The 11,121-nt window shown below is 34.9% G+C and overlaps 1 protein-coding gene across 3 annotated transcripts; it reads right to left on the bottom strand.

Annotated features, from left to right (window-relative positions):
- Positions 1-3,823: 3,823 nt before the first annotated feature.
- On the bottom strand, positions 3,824-10,268 carry LOC145149666 (uncharacterized). 3 transcript variants are annotated; one of them, XR_013730533.1, is made up of 9 exons: positions 10,234-10,268; positions 9,804-9,962; positions 9,200-9,688; positions 9,006-9,137; positions 8,464-8,933; positions 4,418-4,491; positions 4,214-4,308; positions 4,008-4,103; positions 3,824-3,903 (listed from the first exon to the last, which is right to left on the bottom strand). XR_013730533.1 is itself a non-coding variant. In XM_079075225.1 (6 exons), exons 2-6 carry the CDS (start codon positions 9,913-9,915, stop codon positions 7,762-7,764), a joined length of 1,833 nt encoding a protein of 610 aa, XP_078931351.1. In that variant the 5' UTR covers positions 9,916-9,962; positions 10,234-10,256; the 3' UTR covers positions 7,721-7,761. The 3 variants fall into 3 exon arrangements, 2 of the variants coding, with proteins under 2 accessions (XP_078931351.1, XP_078931352.1); XM_079075225.1 differs by lacking the exons at positions 3,824-3,903; positions 4,008-4,103; positions 4,214-4,308; positions 4,418-4,491 and adding an exon at positions 7,721-8,391 and having other exon boundaries at positions 10,234-10,256; XM_079075226.1 differs by lacking the exons at positions 3,824-3,903; positions 4,008-4,103; positions 4,214-4,308; positions 4,418-4,491 and adding an exon at positions 7,721-7,960 and having other exon boundaries at positions 10,234-10,256.
- Positions 10,269-11,121: the final 853 nt, after the last annotated feature.

Below are 11,121 nucleotides of genomic sequence, written 5' to 3'. Positions count from 1 at the left end.
TTAAGGCCCTATTATATAACTGATTAGGAAACATCTAGAAACCCTAATTTAGACATAAAATAATATTATCTCAAATAAGTCAGTTATCAAGTTCCTTGATTATCTAAATTGAAGCTTGTAGACACTCTAGAGTGTCTCCTAAAAACCGTCCATAGGAGGAAGGTTCTGGAACCTCTTTTCTGCTCAACTTTTTGAATAATTACATCTTTAGTCCTTTAACCTTTAATTAATTCTAATTAACCCAAAATTAATTCCAAACTAATTTTGATTAATTCTAAATTAATTACAACTAATCCTAATTAATATATTAATCATATAATATACTAATAAATCATTTATCTATCTCTTATAATCAATCTAAGTAATTTCTTGGTTATGAGCGCAACCCAAAAAGGACTTTACTTTTATTTATCACATTATACCAATTTACTTAGGACCTTAGACACGTTAATCCAACATATATGTCAATAAGGAAACCATGGGGGATAGAGTACATGAACGAACACACCGTTCATTAACACCTACATATTGCGAGTTTGCCAGTGTTCCACTGGACTGTCTAGAATAATTTGTAGTCGTCATCTATACTCTGTTAGATGATTGGTCATAGTGGTACAATAGTACCATAATGGTCACAGACTCACCTTATTATTTCGCACAACCTTTTAATACCAAAACTAACTCAACCCAATATATCAAGTAGGTAGCAAAATCCTATCATGCATAGTATACTGTTTGGAAAATCCACTTTAAACATCTCACTAGATCTAGCATAGACATTACTCCCGTAAGTAGATTAATCAGTATTACGACTGGATTGACTAATAAATCTTATTTATAGGTTTATAAATACGACTATGAATCAAAATATAAGTTACACTTAAAGCATAGTAAGTGCAACTTAACTTACAGAGTTTTCTGACAAAATCTCGGAAAGTCCGCAGGCAGGACTTCTAATCTGAAGGCTTCTTTTTGTTGGCTCTCTGGCAACTCAAAGCTCCCCTAAAACACTCCAAATAACTAGGGAATTCAGACTCAAGGTGTGGGAAGGTTTAGAGAAGTTTGGAAATTGAAATGGTGGGGAAATGAGCTAACTTCACGACTTATTTGTAGGCTGAGAAAGTGACACACCCCGCCACAGTTTAAGGCATGCCACACCACGGTCAGACATAGGCAGCACGGCTTTGTGTCCTGTGATGATACATGTCATGTCCTGGTTGGTCCGCGTCATATAAAGCAGGTAAATTTTCAAATCTTCAAAAAATCATATTTTTCGTATACGGGCTCTGTTTTTAGTGTTCTTTGTATCCTTGCTTTTGTATCGACCAATACTCCAACTTTCATTTAGACTTCACCGGCTAATTCTCATTCTATTTTTTAATTTTACATTCTACGAAGATTACACTATAAAAAGACCTTGAAAAATTCTTAACTTTTTCATTCGAACTCCATTATCGACGTTCTCTATGTCGTCAGTTTCGTATTTACGAGAACTCCGACTTTAGTATAGATTGTTTTGGCTAACAATCAACCGATTTTTATTTCGGTTTCTGTGTCGCACACTGTTGTACCGTGTCGCACTGAAACTTCAAAAAATCATAGCTTCTTGATACGAAGTCAGCTTTAGGCGTTATTTATATGCATGCTTTTGTAATTACGATTACTATGAATTTTGTTTAGATCACTTAGGCTAATAAGCAACATATCTTTGATTCATATTTTATGACACACGTTGTCGTGCAGGGTTGAACACAAAACTTCGAAAAATCACAACTTCCTCTTACGAAGTCAGATTTAAGCATTCTTTATATGTACGACCTTGTGATCATGATCTACAACTTTTGGGTATATTATTTATCCTAAACAATCTTTTAGTTTTTAAATTTCATTTAGCCTTATTTATTAAGTTTTTAAAATAAGTTTTCACACACAAATATTATATCCAAATAATATTATATATAAACACATGCATCATTAAATAATTCTCTTTCATTTATTTATAAGAAGTTTTACAATTGTTGACCGATGTAAATACATATTTTTGTAAGAAATATCTAGAAAGAGACGAAGGAGTTACACCTCAGCCAAAGGTTGAGGGTTCTAGTTCCGTTGTGGAGGAAAGGCGTAGATTTAGGAATAGAGTAGTGTATGTGTGTGTATGCCTTTATGAAAAAAGAAACAAGAAGTTAAAGCAAAATGGGAGGTAGGTTGAGTATGTTTGAAAACAGGACTGCAATATGTTGGGTAATCTTGATGGGTTAAGTTCGGTCACGGGTCGTTTTTTTGGTTTTGCAACACCCGTTTTCCCGATTTGATCAATTAAAGACTTAAGGATCTCAAAAATAAGGTTTTTTTATAAAAATCTTATGCCACAACGCGGTAGGTTGTTGACCGCGACGTGGCCACACCACTTAAATGAAGAACTCGTCTGCTTGGAGATCGTGACACAGTAAGATAGTCGCCATGGTGCGGTGCATGATACAGCCCAAGCCCATGAACATTAGGGTTTCTTCCGTATTTAAAGGCATAAACTCAAGGGTTTGGTCATTCTCTTTAGCCTCCATCCTCCCAAATCGAAACCCTAGCCTTCATACATGGTTGTGAGATTATTTTCTTAGTTTTAAGCTTATTCTTTTGATTTTGTGAAGCTTGAGGAATAAGGGACTCGATATTGGTGCAAGGTAACAAGGAGCAAGCTTAGATCCATCATATACTTTAGATTTTTGAGACATTGAGGTATAAAGTTCATACCTTGATCTTTGTTCTTCTAGATCGAAGTTGTGCTCAATATGGCTGGTTTTGGTACCTTTTATGGATGTTATTGGAAGTGAAGAACTCCAAAGCTTATTATGGCCCTTGTATGGTCATTGTACTTCAGTTGAGAGAGAAAAAGGACCATGTTTGGGTTTTCTTGAATCCATGCACAAAGACTTAGCTTTTAGAGAGCTTAATGGACTTAGGATTTAAGATCTTGCCTTGTGATGATGTCTAATTAGATAAGGTTGGAAGTTTTATCCATTAAGTCTTTGAGAAGAACCATATATAAAAAGATGAGCCTTGATCTATAAGGATTAAGCTCTTTATTAAGAAAAGTCATTGTTGACGAAACCGTTGTGCAGCCAAGGAAGGCCCACGACGTGGTGGCGTGATGCAACACGTCTATTTTGTCTGGACTTGGCCATGACGCAACCAAGGATTCTCCACGGCGCGGTGGTCGTTAACCATTGACTTTTGTTGACTATTGACGGTTGACTTTTGACCAGTTTGACCTTGGGTCAAACTTGAAGATTTTGGGTTGAAGACTGCAGTTTGACCTTTATTTGGTGATAGTCGGTTCATAGGTTCGATCAATGCAAGGAGTTGAGAGTGTAGCGGTGTTTCTCTGATTTTGCAATTCAGGTGAGTCTTTTCACTCTGCCACGTATGGCATTGTATATCCTCTATATGGTAGGATATAGGTACTGTTAGAGTACATGTATGCTATTTAAGTAGGATAACTCCTTGAAGTGAATGTGCGTGTAGTATAGGACACTTGGTGTCATGATATGCTAAACTGGTAAGGTCTTGCCTATGGATTGTATGATACTATTAGTTGTCAGGATTGATTAGGGTAATGATATTGTTGCTTGGTCGTTGAGTGGATACCCTAGGGGTCCGGGCCGACCTTGAGATTTCGAAGGCCTTGTGCAATTTAACAAAAAAATATGTCCTAATTTTAAAAAATCTAAAAACTTAAGCAAAATAATTATAAATTTTCATTTTCTATTGTAAACATACATAAATTAAAATTTATTCAAAATACACAAAAAGAAAAGATATTTGCTTCTACTTGAAAACAACCATCCTTATTAGCTATTCTGAAACTCAAGTAGCAAAAGTTGACACCTTCGTCTTTTAAAAAAACTGTAATAGAAATCAAAAAATAATTCATAGAGTTATATTGCATTATCAGAAAATAAAAATGTTGATTTGCTTCTAATAAAAAAAACCAGAAATTAGAAATTTACCTTTGGATTTTTGTCACTCCAAGACAATTTCAAATAAGAAACTTCTAAACCTCAAAAAGTTGAATTGACAGTCATGAGATTGTTGCTTTAATGCTTCTGAATTTGAGAAACTAAGAGTCATAAACATTAAACAATGGAAAAAAAATATTGATTTACTTAAAAACAATATCATAAATGTATTAGATAGTGAAAAAAATGTATAATACCTTCTTATTTTGACAATTCAAGACAACCAGAAAGCACAAACTTCTAAATCTCAAAAAGCTCGATTGACAAACACGATAATGTTGCTTCAATGTTTCTGAATTCAAGAAAATAGGAGTAAAAAGAATGAAAAAAATTGATTTACTTATAATTTATAAACAATGTCGGAAATAGGAAACAAAAGAATAATGAAAAATACGTTTTACCTTTTGGTTCTCGTCCCTAGGCTCAAATTCTGATTTTCGAACCTCACTTTTGGTTTCAATTTCCTTGTGATTCGCTGAAATAGGAATAAAAAGAAAACCTTTACTGATGATTGTTGAATTTTGATTAACAAAATGATGTCTTTTGATTTTGTAAGATTTATGATGAAAGAAGTATGAACTCAAAGCATTTTATTGAATGAGTGATTTTGATCTGAATTTCGCGGATTAAGGGTTTTCTTTTGAAAGAATTTTATGAATTTAAGCAATAAGCACATAAGAAAAGTGTATGTTAACTGCTAGGCTGCTACTCTGCTAGCAATCATTAATTGATGCAACACCAATTAACAATTTCGATTCCTAGCGAGAATGAAGTAACCAAAGCGTCATATCGTTTTCCCAAAAAATCTGATTCCCGCTCATAAGATTTCCGATTTCTTGTTTCTGCTTAGCTGCCTGCATACGTTTCTTATCCAGCCTAATACTTACTTAACCTATTTAGCCAAAAAAATCAACATAGGCCAATATGAATTCTGGAATAAATTTAGGGCCCTATATTTTAGCGGGCTATGTTCATGGGCACCTTTTGAACACCCCTTGGGTCGGCCCTGCTAGGGGTTGTATGTAATTTAAATTAGATAGCCCAAGAACTCTTGGTCTAAAGACTTATTGCATGGTTCTTGTTTGATATATTGCTTTTGGGTGGGATCAATTGTTCGACTGGTTATCTGATTCCCGATTACATATGACTATGTACTCATGAGGCGGTCGTTAGTATTAGTACTGGCCCCACTTTGGATATGAACATGAATTGAATAAAAGACCAAGATGTAGCCCATGACATATGTATGAATGACTAGGATGTACCCCCTGACATATGTATGAAAGACCAGGATATAGCCCCTGACAATCAGTATAGTGGCATAGTACCAATGGATGATACATATGATTATTGTATTCATGTTGAAATGAGAGTTGACATCTTGGTGCTAGAGCCGATAACTTTGTTTGTATGTATTGTATGTATGGTGGAATATGTGATATACTGGTGAACTCACTAAGCTTTATGCCTACAGTTATGGATTAAATGTTTTGCAGGTTGTCTGTAAGAAGAGCTCGGCAGAAATGTACAATCGCAGCGGAGATTTGATTTCTGTTGTTTTGTAATTCAACTCTATTAACATTATGATTTTTGAACAAATGAATGTCACTTAATTCTTTTAAGTAAAAGGTTTTAATTGGTTAAATTATTTTAAATGAAAAATCTCTTTTTGTAATTTGGGGATGTTATAGATTTTTTTTATGAAGTGTCTGTTTTAGTAGTTTAGTTATATATGCTGCATGGAGTCACAGTGATTACGTCAGTGTGCATGTGTCCTTCATTTTAGGTAGAAAGTAGTTCCGTGCATTTTGATTTCCTCTTTATTGATTCGTAGCAGAAGGTGTTTTTTCAATAGTTCCAAGAAGAGAAATTAAATATCCTCTTAGTTATTTTTCCTACCAATCCTCCTATCACTTTTAGATTATGATAAATGTAATAAGAATTTATTAATTTTATTTAAAGTGTCACAATCTTAAGTGTGTAGGAAGATAGTAGGAAACAAAAAGTAGGACGATATTTAATTTCTCCTCCAAGAAATGTAGTTCCCTTTGAGCTTCTAAAAAGTAATACCGAAAAGCTTCCCCAATCCTTTGTGTTAACTTATATCGTGAGTATGAGATTGAATTGTTGTTCTTTATACTATATTCCAACACAATAGATATTGAAATTCGAGTTTTTGTTCCACTTGACCGACCTAACCGATACCGGATGATCATTAGGGTCATTAGGGTCAAACCAGGCTAGGTCGACAGAAAAGTGTTTTGGTTAAACACTTTTCTTTGTCAAGCTTTTCATGGTTATGCAACTGGAATTAAACTTTCCATGGATTGGACTTACACGGGTGTTACTTTGCTTCCTTGGGAAGTAAAGAAACACGCAAAAATCATTGGCTATTATGTGGACGACTGCCATGTCACCCTAAAAGGTGTTAGATGCACCTTCACTACCTTCTTCAGACTCAAGTAAGGACTACTTCTGGTGTTTGCAGAAGAAAATTAAGAGGAATTTGAAGCTTTAAACAATGTATTATTTCTATAAAGTGTGTTTGCAACTCGACATACCACGTTTAGTTATTTTACTTGTTTCTGTTGTTGTCTTATATGTAAGTTGATTTCTTTACATTGTAAACGTTTTGTGTTTAAAATGGCTATGTGACGTATATTTCAAGCTTTACCTTATGCATGATACTTCTCAATTCAAAATAAGGGTAACGTTATGTTAAGAATCCTTTTATATACCATATGTGATTGAACTTGAACTTGTAAAACGTGTTCAACCATATTCATTTTTAGGATTGGTTCTAATGGTTACATATGTAGAAGTGATTATGCTTTTTCCACTTTTAGTATGTTTGACAACATTTACGAGTTAAGTTGGACTGTATATTTAAAACTCATAAAACAACAATGTAGTTTTCCGTTTCTCACTTACATGTTGGTGATTTTAGTGTTATCAACATATTTTAGTGTAGTTGTTATAATTAATATTGAGATAGACTGAGCTCCATTTACTAACCGAGACAGGAGCGGGGTGCACACTCGGAGTGATAAATGTGAACTTGGGAATACGAGGGTCTAAGGGGGCAGAGCCTCTCAGTGCAGGGTTCCAAGGGGCTGCACGGGTTCCGAGGGGCTTTGCCCCTGCATGGGGTCTAGGGGTAGCGCCCCTTGCAGGGTCCAAGGGGCAGAAGCCTCTGACGGTGGAAAAGGTCCAGCCATGTAAATTCCCGCCAAAAGTAGTAGTGATATCATGATGATGGCATAAGGTAGTTATGTCTTGTAACTAAATCTTTTTGGCGCCAAAATACATGTAACCAACTTACAACCGATTTCTATCTTCCATTTAAGGATGATTGAAGTTCCAAAATTCGGTTGGAACATAGATATTCTTGAGAATCATAATTCTGATTCTATCTATCTCTTCAAGAACACAAAACAACAAAGTATTTTCCTGTGTTTCAGATTTAGAAGTGACATAACTTCTAAATAGTCATTCTTTAGATGATCCCAAATCTGATTTCGTGATACCCCATGTTATAGGTTATAGGGTAATCAGAGACATTGGAAAGTGATTGTAATCACGATCCTATCCAAGTAAATTGATATTCTTAAAACCCCAAAATCTAACATTACATTGTTCTTTTTTCGTACTACTAAACAATTTTAAACTACACATTAACTGCATCTTTCAAATACACATAATCAAAGTTAGTAAATGGAAGCTCAAATTCAAACAATCATAACAATTACAATCTGGGATTTTCATAGAAAAACAGTCGTCTCCGCGGTTTAAAGAGATATCTTGAACTACGTGTCGAGTGAAACGAATCCATCAGAAGAGGATAATGAAGTTTAGCATACGAAATGATAGGTATAACAGCAAATATGCTAATTGGAATTGCTACCGTGATTAACTTTTCTTCATATAGCAAGAAGAAGCTGATGCTGAAAGAAATCATCATAGTCATTATTGAGAGGAAAAGTGTTCCTAGACCTATCAATAACTTTTTGGGTAATGCTTTTAAGAAATCCTGTTGAGCATAACGAGATGTAAGGATGGATAAGAACACAAGGATTGAAGTCGAGGATAAAACTAAAGAAATGGCATCCACTATGACAAATGCTATGAAGAGTCCTTTTGGGAGGAACACAGGAAGGCCATTTTGGTTGTAACCACCTGGAATTGTAAAAGCAACTGCAAACACGATGGTGGCTATAAGTGCAGCAACCACCATGCATTGACTAGCAGTTCCTTTCATCCATTCCTCACCTTTCGACACTAAATCTTTATGGCTTTCGGTGAATAATTCAAGTGGTGTTAGACCATCATTGTTCTTCTCTTTTCTATAAAAAGGAGGAATCATAGATTCTACCTCCTACACCACAATGTAAGTTATTATATATCCATATTTTTTCACAAATAAAGTAGCTTGAAGAGAATGATGTACCTTGAACCATATTAATTCACGCTGCATTTGAAAAGCTACTCCTGAGACATCCTCAAGTCGGTTTTTCACTGCATTCTTACCAACTAAATGCAACATATTATTGCGATCTGTGTCTGTGATACGAGTTATCATATCCTTCATTGATCCTATCTCATATAATAGTTTGTAGATACCCTCATTACGATGAGACACAGCAATGTGAAAGATACTTTGTTTATTTTCATTGTTTTTCCATATAAGATCAGGATATTTACTAATAAGCTCAAGTACAAACTCTGTGTTCCCCATTTCGGCTGCAACAAACAGTATATGAGAGGAGTATATCACCCTTCCATTAATCACAGTCCCGGGACCTCTGAGTATATTATCTACTTCAGCCTTTGGCCTTTGAACAATTTTTGTCCAAACTTTTCTTAGAACTTGCATGGCCTGGCTTTCCCTTGCATCAGGTCCTACCTTCAAACAAATGGCTACAAAAAACACAACAACTATAATTACAATTGAAGATCATTTATGATAATATATGGATAATAACTACTTACTTGACTTGATGATTCTCCAAATGATATGTGGTTGTGGTTCGTTAAACGCATAAGGCTTTTGAGCTAAAACTCCAAGTATAGTCCCACTTTGAGCGAGGTCTGGGTGGTCTTCGAGTATATTTAGTGCAGCATCTGCGAATAATTTCAAAATTACTTACGGAATCACCAAAAATCCAAAACATGACAAATCTTACCAAAGAGGTCAAACTCAATGCATTTTAACAAAAGCCATTGTTTAGTTGAAGCTTTCCAATCAAGCCCTGTCATTTTGTTAGACTTTTCATAAAGATAATCCACCATATCACGGTTTCCATAAAATGCAGCAACACAAAGTGGTTCTAATCCTTCACTACCACGGATGTTCAGCAGGCTCTCGTTCTTAGCCACCATGATCTTTGCCATCCTGACATTTCCAGCTGCAGCTGCTAAACAGAGGGCAGTGTCGCCAGTTTTAGTTTGAAGTAGCAAGTCCTTGGGTTCCATGATTTCCACAAGATTATTCACGAAACTGGTGCTTTCGGCTAATGCTGCAACATGAAGTGCTGTTTCATGTTTTTCAGTGATGCTACAACGGATGAGTTCTTTGTTCTTTTGAAGAATGGCTTTTGCAGTTTTCCAATCTCCTTTGATTGATGCTTTGCATAGACGAACACAAATGTCATTGAATTCTCCTCTTCTGTCATCTAATATTACCAAAATCAAGTTAATGACAAAGGCTTTTCTGTAAATTAAGGTTGAGCACCAAACATGTAAGAGAGTGTTGGTGATAAGATTCCTTGTATGATATACAAAGCTTACCAGCAAGAAAATCTTGACAAGGAAGATTTTGTTGCAACGGTGATGGTGGTGGTGGTGGTGGTGGCGTTGGTGGTGCAGGATTCTGCCGGATTATTGCATTAAGCTCAACCATTGGAACTAATTAAGATTTAAGCCTGCTCTCCTACTGTACGTATTGCACTACACATCGATAGCAATAACCACTGGAATCGTATTTTATATACGTAGCATTTATGATATCAAACTTTTCAAAGGCAAATTTATTATAATTTTAGTAAGATATCATTTCTTTCTTCACGATTGCATGCGAAACGTTTATTCGTACAAATTAAACATACTTTTGTCATTTTAATTTGCAATCATGAGGAGAGTTAGTATTAATACCTAATCGGATCTGAATTTAGAAGATATAGATTAAACTTATGGCAAATGCATTGCCACCAAAGTATACCTTGTTGAAATCCAGTAGTGGTGGCTTGACTAGTCTCTTGAAAATAACAACTAATAAAAAAAATGAGGTTTTGAGAAGATAAGAGAAAGATTTATAAATATATAAAAATGATGCAGGGGATTATTAAACTCTTCCGGCAAGGAGTCATGAAAAACGTGGGAATGATGGTATTGCTTGTTGAGCTCCTCTATTATTGAGTACGAAAAACATGAATGTTGAAACGGATTTAATTTGGTGACGAGAGTCCAAACTAGTTCCAGCCGGTTTAATCTTAACTTATAAATTTATTGATTGTTCCAATATTTTATCCTCTTTTTCAAAATTGTTCAACTTAGAACAAACATTAAAACTTCAAATAATTTCGTACATATATTTTTTTTCTTTGAAAAGGGAGGGACAACAATTCACCAGCTAGGCCAAAATCCTTTTGTCCGTACATACTATATATAACACAACTAAAAACATCCAAATTGACTTGTTAGAATTATAAACTTATTTAAAGTGTTCACATTTAGAAATTTTTTTTTATACATGTAGGCAACGAATTTGTTGGAAATGTTCATATATGGTCATTATGACCAACTATAGCAAGTTACAGTTTACGTGACATACAACGTAGCAAAGATAATTACCCAAGAGGGTAATGAACTATTGGTACTGTTCACGTGTAGACAATTTTTTTTATTTTTTATTTTTTTTTGTTCATGTTCGACCCTCCAACTTGTTAAAGTTGTTCACTTAATATCATTGTTTCAGAAATTTAAATCGGTAGTTGAAGTCTGGAACATTCACTCCACTCTCGTTACCTCTAACTACTAATGGCCTATATATCAAGTAAGAAAATACAATCCACTAGCCAACACATAGTAGCATATAAATCAACCGTCT

This window comes from Lactuca virosa, chromosome 1 (genome assembly GCF_052849685.1).
Source record: "Lactuca virosa cultivar CGN04683 chromosome 1, Lactuca_virosa_CGN04683_v6, whole genome shotgun sequence".
Lineage (NCBI taxonomy): Eukaryota > Viridiplantae > Streptophyta > Magnoliopsida > Asterales > Asteraceae > Lactuca > Lactuca virosa.
Note: the sequence above shows the minus strand (reverse complement) of the source record. Positions and strands in the feature narration are given on the sequence as shown.

Excerpts from the sequence above, each read along its gene's own strand:
- LOC145149666 (XM_079075225.1), bottom strand. The coding sequence starts at position 9,915 with ATGGTTGAGCTTAATGCAATAATCCGGCAGAATCCTGCACCACCAACG. Across the intron at positions 9,138-9,199 it reads CATTGAGTTTGACCTCTTTG|ATGCTGCACTAAATATACTC; the intron begins GTAAGATTTGTC and ends AATTATTCGCAG. Across the intron at positions 8,392-8,463 it reads GTGAATTAATATGGTTCAAG|GAGGTAGAATCTATGATTCC; the intron begins GTACATCATTCT and ends ATTGTGGTGTAG.